Source organism: Hylobates moloch, unplaced genomic scaffold, assembly GCF_009828535.3.
Source record: "Hylobates moloch isolate HMO894 unplaced genomic scaffold, HMol_V3 SCAFFOLD_10, whole genome shotgun sequence".
NCBI lineage: Eukaryota > Metazoa > Chordata > Mammalia > Primates > Hylobatidae > Hylobates > Hylobates moloch.
Window position 1 is genome coordinate 12,491,814 of NW_026652285.1, and position 18,915 is coordinate 12,510,728.

An 18,915-nucleotide genomic window follows, 5' to 3' on the forward strand; every position below is an offset into this window, starting at 1 on the left:
GTGGCGTGATCTCAGCTGACTCCCAGCTCAAGCGATCCTCCTGCCTCAGCCTCTTGAGCAGCTGGGACCATAGGCGCAGGCCACCATGCCAGGCTAATTTTTTTGTTTTTTTTTTTTTTGTATTTTTGGTAGAAGTGGGGTTTCGCCATGTTGTCCAGGCTGGTCTCGAACTCCTGGCCTCAAGTGATCCGCCCACCTCAGACTCTGGAAGTGCTGGGATTACAGGCGTTAGCCACCTTGCCCAGCCCCTGTTATGTCTATTTTAACACACATACATCCTCAATGCCCCACCAAGAACTTACCTAAACCAATAAGTTATTCCTGAGGTGCTAAATTGCCACCATGGCCCTTTAGGATTTTTTTTTTTTTAATTGAGATGGAGTCTCACTCTGTCGCCCAGGCTGGAGTGTAGTGGCATGATCTCAGCTCACTGCAACCTCTGCCTCCTGGGTTCAAGCGATTCTCATGCCTCAGCCGTCTGAGTGGTTGGGATTACAGGCGAGCACCACCATGCTCAGCTAATTTTTGTATTTTTAGTAGAGATGGGCCATGTTGTCCAGGCTGGTCTCAGACTCCTGGCCTCAAGTGATCTACCCGCCTTGGGCTCCCAAAGGGCTGGGATTACAAGCGTGAGCCATTGCACCTGGTCTAGAAATTTTTTTAAAGGAAAGATGCTGGGACACCTCATGGAACTGAAAGACCAGCTGAAGGCCCCACAGCCTGGAGCTGGGGCAGGAAGTGAGGCAGTTCCAGGGACCCCAGGACAGAAGTTCATAGACCTCTTTCCTTGGGACACTGCCAGAAACTCACTTCTGCTCTAGCAGCAACCAGACTGAGTTTCTCAGGTCCAAATTTCAAATCTCTGCGAGAGTCTGATTGGCCAGCTAGATGAGATGGCCATCATGGGAAGATGAGCTTGGGCTGGGGAGGCGGCTCGTTTGTTTTTTTTTTTTTTTTTTTTTGAGACAGAGTCTCACTCTGTTGCCCAGGCTGGAGTGCAGTGGCGTGATCTCAGCTCACTGCAAGCTCCGCCTCCTGGGTTCATGCCATTCTCCTGCCTCAGCCTCCCGAGTAGCTGGGACTACAGGTGCCCGCCACCATGCCCAGCTAATTTTTTTTGTATTTTTAGTAGAGACGGGGTTTCACCGTATTAGCCAGGATGGTCTCGATCCCCTCACCTAGTGATCCGCCCACCTTGGCCTTCCAAAGTGCTGGGGTTACAGGCGTGAGCCACCGTGCCCGGCCAAGGGATGAGGCTCGGGTTTTAACAACATGGCCACTGGGGGGCAGTTATGAGTCAGTTTACCAGAATCCAATTCATTGGTTTTCAGCTTGACACTTCACCGCATTTATTTGTTTCTCTTAACCATCAGGTCTTCATTACCTGGCTTTTGTTTTGTCTTCACAACAGCATTCTGGGAGAATGTTGAATGCAAGGGAGCTGACTCAGCTGTCTGCTGTTGAGCTGGAGACAGAGTGGGAGATTGAATATAAATGGCCCCCAGCCTTGACAAAAGTGTCAAGAAATGTGGAGAAGCCCCTGAAAAAAACTGAGATTAAGCTTCTTTCACCCTAGCAGAAAAAAAGCAGGAAGTTAGGAATCAAGCTGTCAAATAAGGAAGTTTTATTTATTGCATGCTTGGGTTTTGGACTAAGAGTTTACCCCTAGCCATGTCTCATACCCTTTCTTTCCCGGTCCTGCAAAGCTTAACATGGGAGGTAGAGATTTTTGTCTCTTCTTCTTCTCTCTCTCTCTCTCTCTGTCTTTTTTTTTTTTTTTCCAATCAGGCACTCTCTGTACCCATGCCACCCCGAGGAAGACAAAATATGAGAGGATCTAGCAAAGCCTCTGCAAAAATGATTAATGTGAATATTCCCATCCCGACTTCCTAGGAAAAAGTTGTGTTATAAAATGAAAGAATAATTGAAGAAAATATAGATCCCGAAAAATCCATAAAGATGGACAGGAAAAATCAAGAGTTCTATGGGGCTCTTAATGGGTCAAGACCCAGAAGGCAGAGATCATCTGGCAGGCTGGAAACCGGCTAAGTGTTTAGAATGGCTTGTGTACTGGTGTGAAGTGAGGAATTGAAAGAGAGCAGGAGAAGGATGTGAAAGATATTTTTCTATGTATTAAGAGTGCACTGGCCAGATGTGGTGGCTCACGCCTGTAATCCCAGCACTTTTGGGAGGCTGAGGCAGGTGGATTGCTTGGGCACAGGAGTTTGAGACCAGCCTGGGCACCATGGTAGAATCCCATCTCTACAAAAAATACAGAAATTAGCCAGGTGTGGTGGTGCCAGCCTGTAGTCCCAGCTACTCGGGAGGCTGGGGTGGGAGGATCACTTGGACCTGGGAGGTGGAGGTTACAGTGAGCCAAGATCAAGTGAGCCAAGATCACACCACTGCCCTCCAGCCTGAGTGACAGAGTAAGACCCTATCTCCAAAAAAATAAAAATAAAAATAAAAATAAAAATAAAAATAAAAATAAAAGAGTGTACCTCTGCCCATGTCTTAACTTTGGTATTTCCTCCTGAGATTGAGAAAATATTAGAAATACTTCTCCTTTATTTTGATCATTGTTCTGTTTCTCTCAATGTGACTGGCTAGTTTCAGCCTAATAAGGCTTCCCCTGTTTTCATAGGTTTATCCCTCTCTTCTGTAAACAAGGGCTTTCACTCAAGCCTGGTCATCACTGGGAGTTGAGGAGCTGGGGTTGACCATTCTTTGCTGTAATAATTTTAACCGTGGCCAAGTTCCTGGTGGGCAGCAAAGGTAGGTTGGGATCCTTGATGTACTCTTGGACCCAGTCGTCATTGGGGTTGGTGCAGACTTCTCGGTTCCTTTTGGTGACGAAGCTGCAGAGGCAGAATTAGACCGTCATGGGCTGCAGACTTGGGCAGGGGTCCGGTGCACACCCCCACCTCTGGTTCACATGGAGCTCACCTTATGTTCTTTAAAGCTTCCATGGGCCTCTCCTGGCTGTGTTCCCTCAGAGATCCTCTCTCTCTGGCCTCAGAACCTTACCATCCCTTCTCTCAGTTCCTTCTCTACTCAGCCTAGACCCTCAAGCTTGGGTTTCATAATGGACCACATAGCTAAAAGTGGCAAAATTAGGAATTAATCCCAGGCCCCTGAGAGCCAAAGGCCAAACCCTTAGCCACGACTCCACTGCTTCTAGCATGGAGACCTTAGCCATTACCCCACTGCTTCTAGCATGGAGACCTTAGCCATTACCCCACTGCTTCTAGCATGGAGACCTTAGCCATTACCCCACTGCTTCTAGCTTGGAGACCTCTTGGTCCCATGTATTTCATTCCTGCCCCTGAGCTCCCTGTCCCTCTCCACAGAAATATCTATAAGGACTTGCTTACATGATTGCTGGCAGGTGGCAGTTGAGGGCCTTTCTGTATCCCACCACCAGTCTCCTTGGCAACACTTTCTCATAATACTTCAGGCAGCAGGTGGATGGGGTGTTCACCCACTCAGGAACTTCTGAAGGAATCGTATTGCAAGCTGAGCCAGGGAAGCAGAGGGGAGACCACAGCTGCCCACCTCTGACTCCCACCATTTGCGTTTCACTCCTCTGATAGCAAAGCCGTCTGTTAGAGGAGACCAATGATAGCTTGACTTGTAATGGAGAAAGTGCAAAAGATGAATCCCTTTGGGGGACATACATTTAGAACCCTCAGCCTCTGAGCTGAGTGTCAACTACAAATGACTTGGTTATTCACACTTGCCAAGGAATCGGGAGGAAGCTGGCTCACTCTTTTGTTTATTGGTGACTTGATCTGGCAAACGCGTTGAGCTAGTATTATAGGGCTCTATGGGGGTAAAAACATGAGGAAAATACAGTCACTACCCTTAAGTAACTTACAGACTAGTCAGGGTTGAAAGAGAAATTGAAAAGTTAAACAAACACTACCATAGAATGTGGTCCAGGATAGAACAGACTTTGGCATAAGGTGCTATGGGAACAGAATGAGGGGCCCCTAACCCATCCTTGGTGGTTGAGGAAGAAGTCTCAAAGCAAGTGAGGCCTGCATTGATTCGTAAAGGATGAGTAGGATTTAGACACACGGCTGGGTGTGGTGGCTCATGCCTGTAATCCCAGCACTTTGGGAGGCCGAGGCGGGCAGATCACCTGAGGTCAGAAGTTTGAGACCAGCCTGGCCAACATGGTGAAACCCCGTCTCTACTAACAAAAATTAGCCGGGCATGGTGGTGCATGCCTGTAATCCCAGCTACTCGGGAGGCTGAGGCAGGAGAATCACTTAAACCCGGGAGTCAGAGGTTGCGGTGAGCCAAGATTGTGCCACTGCACTGCAGCCTGGGCGAAAGAGTGACTCCATCTCAAAAGAAAAAAAAAAAAGGATTTAGATACACAAAGGACTTATAGAATCTGGAAGAAAGAAATTCAGGAAAGCCTGAAGGTAGGGGAAGCTCAGTGTGTCTTGGGAGTGCTGGGCAGTTTGGGTGGCTGGCATACAAGGTAGGAAGGAATGAATGGGCAGAGATGAAACTGGAGAGAGAGGAGGGTCTGGTCACACACCTGCTGAGCTACTGAGGAATTTGGACTCTATCTTAGAGGTATTGGAGAGGCGGAGGTTAGGGGGAAGGGTGAGAGAGTAGAGCCATTAGAGACAGAAGTTAGAGCAGAAGGAAAAAGTATATGATTTAGGCTTTGGGGTCAGACAGCTTGGGTTGGAATTTTGACTTGACTTGAATTTTGATTTGAATCGTGGGCAAATTTCTTAATCTCCCTAGGTTTCAGTTTCCTCATCTATTAAGTGGGGGTAAATGATACTTACTTGTATCCTAGGATCATGGTTAGAATTCGGTGAGAAAATGATTGGAAAGCCCTTAACTCAGAGCCTGGCACACAGAAAGGCTCAATCAGTGCTTATTATAATTAAGAGCCAATGGTAGTAATGACTGCTCTTCTTGCCTTGGAAATGGCTCTTCCCCCCCACCCCATCTCTTTGATGTATGTAGGATACTGGACTTGATTGGTTATTGTTGCTGTGTTTCCTCTGAGCTGTCCTGACTACACATCAATTGGGGATACTACACAAGAGGTCAGTCCAGAGATCTCTCTCAGCCCCCAAACCTTCAGAGTGCAAATCTTTTTGTAGCTTGACCCCTTTGCCTCCAGTGAGTGGCAAAGCTTGGGACATCTTGAGAGCACCATCTTGCTGATCCATGCTTTGGGTGGGCCATTTTCTCTTTCTTGAAGCCTGAACCCACTGCACTGGCCTCATTGACTCTCCCAAAGAGCATTGTTTCCCCCTCCCACACAGTCCCTCTGTAAGTGATGCTCACTCATATCACTGGTTCTCTCTCTCTTTTTTTTTTTTGAGACAGAGTCTCGCTCTGTCACCCAGGCTGGAGTGCAGTGGCACAATCTCAGCTCACTGCAAGCTCCGCCTCCCAGGTTCACGCCATTCTCCTGCCTCAGCCTCTCCGAGTAGCTGGGACTACAGGCGCCCGCCACCATGCCCGGCTAATTTTTTGTATTTTTAGTAGAGACAGGGTTTCACCATGGTCTCGATCTCCTGACCTCGTGATCCGCCCGCCTCGGCCTCCCAAAGTGCTGGGATTACAAGTGTGAGCCACTGCGCCTGGCTATCACTGGTTCTCAAAGCAAAGTTTACAAAGACCAGGGTCATCCTGAGAGTATGTGGGCAGATTACATGGTGCACCTGACCCTTGCTCCTTTGTGTTTACACAGGCAGAGTCAGGCCAGACTACATGCCAGGGTGACCTTAAGAGAGAAAAGAGGCCAGGCATGGTGGCTCATACCTGTAATCCTAGCACTTTGGGAGGCTGAGGTGGGCAGATCACCAGGTCAGGAGTTCGAGACCAGCCTGACCAACATGGTGAAACCCCGTCTCTACTAAAAATACAAAAATTAGCTGGGCGTGGTGGTGTGTGCCTGTGATCCCAGCTACTCAGGAGGCTGAGGCAGGAGAATCACTTGAACCCGGGAGGCGGAGGTTGTGGTGAGCTGAGATCATGCCACTGCACTCCAGCCTAGGCAACAAGAGTGAAACGCCATCACAAAACAAAACAAAACAAAAAACCCAAAAACAAAAAAACAAAACAGAAAAGAATGGCTGGGGCAGCCTAGGGCAGGTACACGTCTTTGTCCCCCCAACCCCCAACACCAGGTCCTCATAAACAATGATAGAGGGAGGAGATACGGAGGGGCAAAACAAACCCCATCTGCCATAGGCCCCAATTCTCCCTTTCCCCACAGCTCCAAAACCTTTCAACCCCTTTCCTCTTTTCTGCAGATTTTGTTTAGTCACAGGCTGGGGGATGGAGAAGGGGACCATAGATTCCCAAACAGCCATTCCACTGGGACTCATTTTGGTTGTCTGATAGTCCCAGCAACCTGTGCCAGCCTTGATGAGGAAGGGGTGTCTTGGTTCAGACTCCCAATTCCTGGGCTTAGATCCACATGATTGTTTGAACCTTCCTTCCTCTCGCAACTCATTCTTCCAGGGCACCTGCCACTTTTCTTTCTCATCCGCGTGCCTCCCCGTCCCTTTCATTGCATGCACTTCTTGTTGCATTTTCTGCTGCTTTCTTGGCCTCGCCTCCTGAATGATCATTCCTGTTCACCACACTTGGGACTCCTGAGGAAATAGTGACCGTTTCCTGGAACTACTTACCCCAGAAAGATCCGGACCAACCCCAGCTCTACTTACCAAGGGGAGAATTGGAGGTCAGGAGCTATGCATGAAGGTGGGGAGAGCCCACAGGGTCTTATGAGGCCAGAGACCCAACAGCGCCCTTGGCACCACCTCCCTCCCAGCTGCTCCATCCCCCTTTCTCGTTCCTGCCCTACAGAGACAAGTAGACTCACTTGGCTGGCTGCAAGAAGCCGAAGTAATGATAAGGATGAGGACAAGGAGAGACAGGGCAGCCTCAGAGACCTTCATCCTCTCAGCGGGGCAGTACAGCCTCAGGGAGAGCTGAATGAAGATGTTGTCTGCTGCTGGTGGTCCGCTTGCCAACTACTCAGCTCTCTGGACCTTGACCGCATCAGAGCTGATAGAGGAGAAGAAACAACAGGCCCCAGTGTTTGCTGAAACAGAGGGCAGCAGAGGATGGGACTTGGTTCAGAGTTGAATTCAATAGAATCTGAATTCATGTGAAGAAATGGACGAATGTGTGTCAGCTACCTTACATGCCCTATCTTATATAATCCTTAAAATAGTAAAGTAGTGATTATTACTTCCCTGGGACTACTGAGGCTTAGAGGCTAAATAAATTGTCCAAGGTCACCTGGGTGGATAGGCAGGACGAAAAACCAGATCTGTTTGATTTCACCATGTTACCTGCCACCATTTGTATGTTGGGGAAGGGCAGGCAGGGTTGAACCACACCAGCTTCCCCCAGGTGATCAGTCTTGGGGAGAATGAGCACAAAGCAGGATTACAGAGCCCAGACTGAGGCAAGGGTAGGGCTTAGTTGCCTCTAAGAAGGATATGCCCCCTCCCAGTCCAAGGCCATATGATTGAACTCACACTCTTTCATGTCACAGTGTATGCTAATACTCCAAAAAAAAAAAAAAAAAAAAAATGTTCCTGATCTTTGGGTCTCCATTTGTTGCTGGACCATTTGACTTATTTGTCAATGTTTTTATTTATCTCTTTGGACCTCGGACTTTGGACTAATTTTTAGGTGTAGCCAGCCCGCTGATCCCTCCTGGGTGCCCCCATGGCCAACCATGACCAGCAGGGGACCCTCCAACTCTGTGCACTTGACAACCTGCATCTGTGCTCCAGGACTCCAGCTTCTGCCCTTCTGGCCTGGGCTCTGGCTGGACCTGTCCCACAGCCTCCTGTCTCTTCAGGTGCCTCAGGACCCTTTCCCATGTTGAAAGCTGCATTTGGAGAAGAGATCAAAGATACAAGGGATTTTGCTGTTGATGGACAGCGAGCTTTAGAGGCATAGGTGATGTGTTTCAGGCGTTGAGGGCAGTAGGAGGCAGGGGCAGAAACAGGGACTGTGCAGATCCTTATGGGGCTTTCTGCTTGGCATGACTGCTCATAGATACATAAACCATATAATGCAGTTAGTCCTGGTGGGTTCAAGGCTTCACCTGGTGGTGAAGCTGTGGCTTTTTGTGAGGGCAGGGAGGTACGTATGTGGGGCATCCTCTTGACCTCTGTTTATGGAGGTGACAAGGCCTGAGAAGCCTGGTCATGACTTTGGCATGCAGGTCCCCATATGGCCCTTACTGTGGCCCTCAAGCCCTTGTCTGTGGAAGGCTGGAGGCCAGGAAATGGTGGTCATAATTCCTACTCTGGGCAAGCCCCTCCCTCTCTCCATCCCTCCATCTTTTTCTCCCTCCCTTCATCCTTCCATCCACCCTTCCTTCATCCATCCATCCATCCATCCATCCATCCATCCATCCATCATCCATTTCCTGAACACCTGGTATGGGCCAGGCTCTCTGCTAAGCCTTCTAGGGGATAAAAAAATTAGTAAAACAATATAGTATAATCTGGTGTATGTAAGCGAAGGGGATGGATTGGGTAAAATGTCTTCATGAATCATTCCTATTCCAGACAGCAGTGAGGAAAGGCCTTGGAAACAGCACAGAAAAAAAGGACTATGGAGTTTGACTGCTATAGAGAGCCCTTTATGAAGTGTTACCTAAAAAATCAAATGATGATTCCTAGCTTTTACACTTGTCATGAAGCTTAAATAAGATAATGCATACAGACTGCCTAGCAGAGTGCTTGGAGTATAGAAAGCATCAAGAAAATGGGGTCTGCTACTGTTGTTGTTGAGGAGGAGACGGTCTTTAGACAGATTTTCTTTCTCACTTTCTTTTTTTTTTTTTTTTTGAGACGGAGTCTCGCTCTGTCACCCAGGCTGGAGTGCAGTGGCGCAATCTCGGTTCACTGCAAGCTCCGCCTCCCGGGTTCACGCCATTCTCCTGCCTCAGCCTCTCCGAGTAGCTGGGACTACAGGCGCCCGCCACCACGCCCGGCTAATTTTTTTGTATTTTTAGTAGAGACGGGGTTTCACCGTGGTCTCGATCTGCTGACCTCGTGATCCGCCCGCCTCGGCCTCCCAAAGTGCTGGGATTACAAGCGTGAGCCACCGCGCCCGGCCTTCTTTCTCACTTTCTGCTTCTCACTACCTGCATTGCGGGCCTGACCTATTTTTTGTACCAGGCTCCAGTGAAACTTCTGCAGAGCGAGGCTTGATGCTGAGGGTGCCACACCCAGGCTGGACTCCCTGGTGTCCTCAGTGCATGGCCAATGAGTAAATCCAGCAGAAAGGAATGAGGCCAGGGAAGGGCATGAGTGGTCTTTAATTCAAGGCAGGGAAGCTCCAAGAGGGTGACTGGGGCTGAGAGTTAGGGGTGGGTGGAGGAGGGGGCCTTGGCATCTTCTCTTTAGGTCTCTAAGCTGTGCCTTCGCCACCCCCTGGGTCACTCAGTTCTCCTCCATGTCCTTGATGTAGTCCTGGACCCACTCGTCACTGGGGTTGGTACAGATGGAATGGCCCCTTTTGGTGATGAAGCTGTGGAGCAAGAGGGAGAAGGATCACAAACCGAGGGGCCCAGGGGCCGGAAGAGAGAGCCCATCTTCCCTCCCTCCTAAATTCCCCACCTGACCTAGACTGCTTTTCCATTCTTCCATAGAGGCAGCTTAGAGCCAGCCTCCTCCTGAGACATACTCTTTTGTTCCTAGGGCCCCTAGACCCATCTAGTCTCTGTGTCCCCCTGAGGAAGTGCCCTCTTGCCTTCTTCTCCCTTCTCTGTCACCTCCCCATCCATGGGGTAAGTTTCCCCACGGCTCCTGCAGGCTCCAGCCAGAAAGTGCCCAGATCGCCCCTCAGCTGCCTCTCCCCATGTAGTCACACCTGGGAGGTACGCTGGGGGTCCCCATTCCACCACCACTCCCTGCCTCCCTCCAGGAGGCCCTACTGGCTCCCTCTCCCCCCAGTGTGATGTGTGTGTGCCACATACACAATTCCGGGCTTGGAGCACTGGCTGTTGGTCTCATAGTAATCCATAATCCGCTGACGCGGGATCTTGTAGGTAGTGTAGGTGAAGCAGCACTCTGAGGGGTGGTAAGGTCCCCCTGAGGAGAGAGCATCAGATGCTGAGGAGGGGCCCCTTGTTAAAGGCCATACCGTTGGCTGCTCCTGCAAGCTGAGGGCATGGAGGAGGGAAGGAAGGAGGAGACAGCCCCACAGAACTTGGAGGGGAAAGTAGGCTTTCCTCATCTTCTCCTTCTCCATGGTACTCCCGGGCTCTTCTTTTTCTCCTCCCTCATCAGCAATCACCCTTCCTCCTTTTCTTCAACCCCTCTTGGAAAGACTGGTGGATGACTTTCAACTCCAGGGTTGAAGAGCAGCACACTCAGATCTTCTTACACCATCTCTGGGGGCCCACTGGCAGAGAAGGCTAGGGACTTGGCCAATATCATGCAGCCTTCATGCCTTATTCGGGAAAGGTGCTCGAAATAGGAGGAATATTTGGAAGAAATCTCAATAGGGATTTGGAGACATGCCATTTGGGAATGCAGACCCAGCCTCTCCTAGTGCTCCACCCTGCCCATGTCCCCATTGAACCGACAACCTGCAGAGAGAGCAGGATGCCCACAGCAAGCCCCAAGGACAATGGCCACAGAGTCAGGGCACCCAAATCCTAACCTAACCTTGCCTGTGCTTCCTGTGTACTGTGGCCATTTTACTTTCCCCCATTCCCTCCTCTGTAAATGAGGCCCTTGGACTGGATCAGTGGTTTTTACACTGAGCTCCCTGGAGCTCTGGGGGCCTCAGGGACTATTGTGGAGGCCCTGCTGCATTTGAGAGTGGTGTCTTGTACCCTACTCAACCCATTTTTTCTGTTTGACATATTGGGCCTCTGTGGAAGATTTTGCTTGAAGAAAAGGTTTTGTGGTCTAAAAAGATTTAAAAATCACTGGATTAGGTGATTTTTCATCTATTTTCTGATTGAGAAGTTTCATGGCTCTTATAGGAGAAGCAAGGAGGTGACAGCAGTCACCCCAAGCTTGAATTATAGAGGTAGCAGGAAGGACATTGTAGGCCAAGAGCCCTGTACAAACAGGCACATGTTGTGATTACGGAGTGGAGAAATCAGGTGTGTGCCTGTTATGCCACCCTGCTGAATAGAATCATGGGTGTGCATCACAATGGCCTCAGAGGTCACCGAGGGTGGCCAGATGTCTGGGTGGAAAGGTCTCATCCTGTTTTCCAGCTGCATTCCAGGCAGCATCCTCACGATCCAAAGAATGGCATAAGAGGCCCCTGTTTCCTGAGACCCAGTCAGAGCTCCTATACTCTCCCACCTTGTTCCTCTGAGCTGACAAATGACATCGGAGAGGGCAGGTCAAACTGTGCACATACCCACCAACTTTAGCTGTATTTTAACAACCTTCTGTTTCCCCCCAGTTTCTGAAAAGGAGAGTAGGTAAAATGGAAGAGTGATAAATAGTTTTGGTTATCTCTAAAGGCAGCTTATTCTAAGAAATCAGCTGAGAAAAGGGGGCCTAGGATGGACCCCACACTATCGTGTTTCCCCCTAGCCCATACCCAAGCGATGCTGCACTCACCGGGCACAGGTGATGTTGGAAGCAGGCTGGGCCCAAACCTCAGGAGGCCAATGGAAAAATGCCCTTGAGGGGCTCAAGACACTTCTCCTAATCTCCCTGAGGAAATATCCCCCAAATGGGGTGGGCCACTCTTTTGCTTAGCGGCAAAGAGAAGGAAATTGAGGGAGTAGAGAGGCAGGCTGGTCTCACTTCATGTCCTTCAGGGCAAGGGGGGACTGGTTCTGGGGGGCAGTGATAAGAGATCAAGGCCATGTGAAGCCTGGAGATTCAGGATCTGTTTATCTGGAGACTAGAGGGCATTTGGGATAGTGGAATGAAGCCTGGAGTCTCCCAAGTCAAGTCTCATTGGTCAAGGCTGGGAGATCCCAACTTAAACTCTTAAGCAGAACCTACAGTCCTAAGTCTCATCTCCATCCTGCTCACCACACCATGGGGTGAAATGCTGTGGTGCTCAGTAGGTAATTCATTTATATAATGGTTGCTATACACACAATTTCAAGACGATACCAGCCCTCCTTTTCGAGTCCCTGCTCCTGGTCTCCCTGAGTCCCAACCTCACTCCTGCTTATTTCCCTGCAGGGACTAGGTTGGAAGGAAGACAAGGCATTGCACTCACGCGAGGAGGATTCAGTCTTGATCCCTAGGGTGATGGTGATGAGGAGGAAGAAGGGAATGGCAGCCATGGAGACCTTCATGCTGTGGGAAGCTGTTGCAGGAGGAGAACTCGCCTGGTTGGGGCTTCAGAGGCTCCTGCGGTGAGGAATTGTTGAGAAATGATCATTGAGGCCAAATATTTTTTAAAATAAGGGAGCTGAGATTTGGAAGGGAAGTAGGAAAGCAGTGATGCCTCAGCGATTTCATATCCTGCACATGTGTTGTCAGTGGCCTGAAGGAAGCAGGGAGAGCCAAGGTTTAAGGGAGGAAATGGTCTTCCATCCCCAGTGGGAAGAAGTTCAACTCTTTTGATATAAGCCTTTCCCTAGGCAAGAACATGAGCACAGGGCTGGGGGCATTGTCTCACACTTAGCAAAAGATCTCAAGGCTGGATGTGTCCTGTATCCAATTCCATCTCAGGCCTTAGAACAGGCCACATGGGGCCTGGACATCCAGGATCTGTTCATCTAGAGACTAGAGGGTGTTTGGGGTAACGGAATGGGGCCTGGACTCCTCCAAGTCAGGTCTCATTGGTCAAGGCTGGGAAATCCTAACTTAAACTCGAAGCAGAACCTGCAGTTCTCAGTCTCATCTCCACTCTGGTCACCACACCATGGGGTGAAGAAGTGCTGTGGTGCTCAGTAGATAATTCACTTATATAATGGTTGCTATACACACAAGCCACTGTCCCAGATGCCTTATGAATATTAGCCTATTTAATCTTTAGAACAGCAGTTGAGGAAACAGACTCAGAATAAAAGCCTAAGCTTTTGACAGTTGGTAAATGGAACTGGGGTTCAAATTCAGGTGGCCTGGCTTCCAAGTCTGTGTTCTCACCCATTATGCCATAAAGAAACATGGGACTCCCAATGGAGCTCTGTAAAAGCTTATGGTTTGCTATAAAGCCTTTAGTCTTAGTCCTTTCTGAAATCAGAGTGGATCTCTTTGGGACCTTCTCCTGGTTTCTCTGACTTTCGCTACAAAGAAGCTTGGTGGGAACCCTGGAAAATGTCTAATTCAGGGATAGCTAGTAGGTTTCATTGATTAGTGGTGGACTAGAGCTCTGTGTTGGAAATGATTCTGAGACCATGTCCAGGCACATTGGGAAGATACGCTGTGATCGACGTGCAGTTTCTGTTGCAGTGCAGCTTGCATGCTATGTATTTGCCATTTGATTCGTCTAAACTGGCCATTTACTGAATGGAGGCTGGGAATCAGAAAGGACCAGTGACTTGCTCATGTTCACACAGTGATTTGGATGCAGGACAGATCTCATCTCTGCAGACTCTCAGCTTAATGCCCTCACCATGCTGCTCTTGGAGGCACATCCCCCATTCTGCTTGCTGATGTGGTTAGATGGTTATTTAATCTCCTCTCCTCATCTGAATCATCAGGATGGAGAACATCTATTATTTATCTTTGCCCATTCACACAGAACCTAGTGTGTAACAGGGGCTTTATGAATATACATTTTAAAAGAAGGATGAATAAACAAATTGAGCCAGGTCTACATATGTGCATCTTATAGGAAATGGCTGAAATCTCATGGTTAGTTGTGGAGACAGTCATTGATTAAAAATTTTCTATATTTCTTATCATCAATAACAACATTATGTAAACGCTTCAAGTTAAATGATAACAATTGTTATTAGGAACAATCTCAGGAAACAAGTTGTTTATGGGAAAAGTGAGTTGGAAAGAAATAATGCTTACTTCTTGTTTTTGTGGAAACTAGCCAACCTGCCAAGCTGTTTCTAGGAGGCTTACAGGAAGTTCCTGTACTTTTCCAGCAAGCATTGCATTCCTACCTACATTAGTCTGTATATGCCAACTGCTATCATAAACAATCCAGCAGACTAATTAAATAACAGTTTGTTTCTTGCTCATGTTACAGCCCAGTGTGGGTCAGTAGTGGGATGATGGTGTGTGTGTGTTTGGATCCTCCATGTACTCATTCAGGAACCAGGCCTTTTTCTACCTTGGATGCCACCATTTTCAGCACAAGGCCTCCAAGCTTGATACAAAAAGGAAGAGGCAGAGGAGGACTGGGAGATTTTTGTGGATAAATTCTGAAAATGGTACAAATTACTTTCACCCACATTCCATGGCCAGCATCAAGTAACCTGGCTCCAACATAATGACAAAGGGATGGAAAATATACATCATCCGTATGCTTAGGAAGAAAAAGGACTAGGTTTTGTGACCACATCACTTCTTTAACACAGTATCATATGCCAAGTCCTGGGCTAGGCTTGGAGGGAGAGAATGAAGATGACCCTGATCCCAGAGGTCTCAGAACTCACAGAGGGACTAAAAAAAGTAAAGGAGAATTGCAATACAACCAGATGAATGAAATTTGATGGCAACATAATTAGAGACCTTAAATGTACTCCCGTTGCTCCCTGTTGAGTATGAAGAGCCTATTTTAAAAATATTTAAAATGTTTTTCAAAGCAACACATACATATATTGGTTTAAAAAATTGAATAGTACAGGAAGGATCTGTAGGACATAAACCTTCTGAGTTCGTGCTTGTCTGAAGAAGTCATTATTTAGCCTTCATACTTGATTGATATTTTTGTTGGGTATAGAATTCTACAATGGAATATAAGAATATGTTTCTTCTGAAACTCATTTGTGGTGATCTGGGGTTTCCCCTCTCTAGAAAGTTTTAGGGTTTATTCTTTAATCTTGTTTTCTTACTTTTTGGCACAAATAGATGTTCCAGACTCATCTTGTACTTTCCTTGGCCCAGCTCTGGAATTAGCCATTTCTTCCATGAGTCTCAGTTTCTTTTACTGAAAAATGATTTTGAGAATCCAAAATCTGAGTGCTTTGTGTGTTCATTGCTATGGGAATGGCATCACTTTTAGATCTGAGCTTTCAGTGGCTAGAACTTGGAAATATATCTAAGCATATGTGTATAAGTATGTATTTAAATTTATGTCTATTTCAAGTATATCTATTTCATATATTATTAGCAATTTCTTTTTGTTTTTGTTTTTGTTTTTTTTTTGAGATGGAGTCTCACTCTGTCACCCAGGAGTGAGGTGGTGCAATCTCGGCTCACTGCAACCTCTACCTCCGGGGTTCAAGTGATCCTCCTGCCTCACCCTCCAGAGTAGCTGGGACTACAGGTACAGGTCACCATGCCCAGGTAATTTTTGTATTTTTAGAGATGGGGTTTCGCCATTTTGGCCAGGCTGGTCTTGAACTTCTGACCTCAGGTGATCCACCCGCCTTGGCCTCCCAAAGTGCTGGGATTACAGGCATGAGCCACTGCGCTTGGCCTATTATTAGTAATTTCTATATCCTCTTTCTAGCTATATGAAAAAACAAAAGTTTATACCACTATGTCCAATTCCAAGTAAACACCACAGAGTTATTTCAGTCTTTCCGTCTTTCTCGTTTCTATGTTTCCCTCCCTCCTCTAACAATAGGGACTTCTGCTCCCATTAACCTCAATGTATGTACTTACTTGCTGAGTTCCCTGTATATAACAAATCTCCTGGCCACACTGGCTGTATTCTGGCCTCTGGTCCCACTGGCCTCAACCATGTGTATCATCTCTGCCTTGGCCCTGGTTGAGCCCTCAGTTGAGGGGATGAGTTATATTACTTTTAAATCTTGTCTCTGGTTCTAAAAAGAATAAAAATATGGAGGTTTCTATTTCCTATTTTATGTCTTGATGATTTCTGTGAAGCTCTGTTTAGATTTTTTTTTTCTTTGAGACGGAGTTTTGCTTTGTTGCCCAGACTGGAGTGCAGTGGTGTGATCTCAGCTCACCACAACCTCCGCCTTCCATGTTCAAGTGATTCTTCTGCCTCAGCCTCCCGAGTAGCTGGGATTACAGGCACCTGCCTCCACATCTGGTTAATTTTTGTATTTTAGTAGAGACGGGTTTTCACCATGTTGGCCAGGCTGGTCTTGAACTCCTGGCTTCCCAAAGTGCTGGGATTACAGGCATGAGCCACCGTGCCCAGCCCTCTATTTAGATTTTTAAGATGACTTTTATGCACTTATTTTTCTAGCTATTTTGTACAAATTCATATATATATATATATACATATATATATATATATTTTTTTTTTTTGAGACAGCGTCTCACTCTGTCACTGTCACTCCAGGCTGGAGTACAGTGGTGTGATCTTGCCTCACTGCAGCCTTTGCCTCTCGGGCTTAAATGATCCCTCCACCTCAGCCTTCCAAGTAACTGGAACTACAAGTGCGCACCATTACACCTGGCTTATTTTTGTATTTTTAGTAGAGAGGAGGTTTTTGCCATGTTGGCCAGGCTGATCTCAAACTCCTGGCCTCAAGGGATCTGCCCACTTAGGCCTCCCAAAGTGCTGGGATTATAGGCATAAGCCACTGCACCTAGCTCAAGATTTCTACTTTTAAAAATTCCAAATTGATTACCAGACTATTTAACCATGTTTAAAATATTTTCCAATTTTATATTTCTTTTATAATTAAACAGCTTTGATGAGCTTCATCATAAAAAAATCAAACATCAACACAAGTGAAGAGCTGGCCCATTTTGTTACACATCCTTGAAAAGACAATGAAGATGCATTTTTCAACTCTTTTATTTTTTGATTACTAAAGAAATATGTGCCTTTCAGAATACTGCAAACAATGGTGAAGTTACAAAGTCCTCTTCAAATTTCCACTGCATTCTGCAGCATCAGCGTTACCTGGAAACTTGTTAAACATGCTGATTCTTTGGCCCTACCCCTGTCCTACTGAACCAGATTTCTAGGGGTGGGAGCCCACAATCTGTGTTTTCACAAGCTGTCCTGGTGACTTTTATGCATGCTAAAGTTTCAGAAGCCCTATCTATCACACAGCTTTCTAAATGCTGTGCTTCAATATTATGTTGGTCTCTTCAGTCACTGGCCAGTCCAACTAGGGCCTGAGGAGACTCAAGTCCCAGGTTGGCTGCCTCTAGTATAAATGTCCTCCTCTTTTTGCTCCAATGTTGCATAAAAATTTGGAGACTTAGCAGTGAATTAGATATGACTTTTTGCACCCAAGCATCATTCTTATTCTTATTTTCAGTCTTCTCTATAAACTGACATATTCTTTTTATTTTATTTTTTTTGAGACAGAGTCTCACTCTGTCACCCAGGCTGGAGTGCAGTGGCATGATCTCGGCTCACTGCAACCTCTGCCGTCTGGGTTCAAGCAAGGCTCCTGCCTCAGCCTCCTGAGTAGCGGGATTACAGTTGCGCACTACCACGCCTGGCTAATTTTTGTATTTTTAGTACAGACAGGGTTTCACCATGTTGGCCAGGCTGATCTTGAACTCCTGACCTCAGGTGATCTGCCCACCATGGCCTCCCAAAGTGCTAGGAGCTCCCAAAGTGAGCTACTGTGCCCGGCCCTGGACTGACATATTCTTGAAGGGCAATAGTCTACTTTGTTTGGTTTTCATGGTTTTCCTAATGCCTAGCACAATGCATAACCTAAAGTAGCCACTCAATAATAATATTTTTGAGTGGCAATAAATATATGTTTTAAGATTCCAGAGAAACAGAGTTGGGTCCTTCTGGCTGGGATGAAGGGGGAAGGTTTTATGGTAGCATCTAATCTAAGCCATTGAGGTTGGGTTGAGTTTTGCTGGGCAGAGTTGAGAGGAGGGCATGCCTGGCAGAGGGCCTCACAAAGCAAGGAAGCAAAAAAGAACATGCTGTTTCTGAGGAACTGCGAGAACAGAGTATGTATTATGCAATTAACCTGCACATAACATGTTTTTGTCCCTTCCAAGACCTCAAAGACCTGTGAGTGGCTAGATGCTTGGTTAGAATAGAAAATCTTGGGCTGGTGGGTGGCTCACGCCTATAATCCCAGAATTTTGGGAGGCTGAGGCAGGCAGATCATTTGAGGCCAGGAGTTTGAGACCAGCCCAGCCAACATGGAAAAACCCTGTCTCTACTAAAAATACAAAAATCTGCTGGGTATGGTGGTGGGTCCCTGTAATCCCAGCTACTTGGGAGGCTGAGGCAGGAGAATCACTTGAACCCAGGAGGTAGAGGTTGCAGTGAGCCGAGATTGCACCCCTGCACTGCAGCCTGGGTGACAGAGTGAGACTCCATCTAAAAAAAAAAAAAAAAAAAAAAAGAATGGAAAGTCTTTGTTTTCATCCCTCATTTCTGTTGAGTTGCCATTGTCATGACCCAACACCTTCATAAGTGGCCCTTTCGCATCCACACCGCCCAGATGCTCTCCCTCCTCATTTCATCCTTCTAAGCTAAAAACTTGACCTGTCAGAGAGAACCCAGTGAAACCACATGAATCCTACTTAGGTCTAGGACAATTTTAATTGAATAACTGTTTAAATTTTTTTCTAAGGCTCTGAGACAAAATCTCCATGGAGAATCCAGAAGCTTCCGGATTGCCATCCCCTAGTCATATATTTAGGTACCAGTGAGCTGCTTTCAACTCAAAGCTTCTGAATTCAACAGCATTCAGTGGAGCAGTGAGAGCGACATAAAAGATCATAACTGGATCAAAATGTATGCCAGAGGCCAGGTGTGGTGGCTCACACCTGTAATCCCAACACTTCGGGAAGCCGAGGCAGGAGGATTACTTGAGCCCAGGAGTTCAAGACCAGCCTGGGCAACAAGTGAGACCATGTCTCTACAAAAAAT

The 18,915-nt window shown here is 47.2% G+C and overlaps 2 protein-coding genes across 3 annotated transcripts; both read right to left on the reverse strand.

Annotated features, from left to right (window-relative positions):
• Nucleotides 1-1,607: 1,607 nt before the first annotated feature.
• CCL16 (C-C motif chemokine ligand 16) lies at nt 1,608-7,024 on the reverse strand. Its single transcript, XM_032163033.2, has 3 exons — nt 6,872-7,024; nt 3,375-3,495; nt 1,608-2,858 (listed from the first exon to the last, which is right to left on the reverse strand). Exons 1-3 carry the CDS (start codon nt 6,945-6,947, stop codon nt 2,693-2,695), a joined length of 363 nt encoding a protein of 120 aa, XP_032018924.1. The 5' UTR covers nt 6,948-7,024; the 3' UTR covers nt 1,608-2,692.
• A 2,316-nt stretch (nt 7,025-9,340) lies between these two features.
• CCL14 (C-C motif chemokine ligand 14) lies at nt 9,341-12,349 on the reverse strand. Of its 2 annotated transcripts, XM_032163035.2 has the most exons (3): nt 12,226-12,349; nt 9,998-10,112; nt 9,341-9,549 (listed from the first exon to the last, which is right to left on the reverse strand). In XM_032163035.2, the coding sequence occupies exons 1-3, from the start codon at nt 12,302-12,304 to the stop codon at nt 9,462-9,464; spliced, it is 282 nt and encodes a 93-aa protein (XP_032018926.1). In that variant the 5' UTR covers nt 12,305-12,349; the 3' UTR covers nt 9,341-9,461. The 2 variants fall into 2 exon arrangements, with proteins under 2 accessions (XP_032018926.1, XP_058302115.1); XM_058446132.1 differs by lacking the exon at nt 12,226-12,349 and having other exon boundaries at nt 9,998-10,450.
• Nucleotides 12,350-18,915: the final 6,566 nt, after the last annotated feature.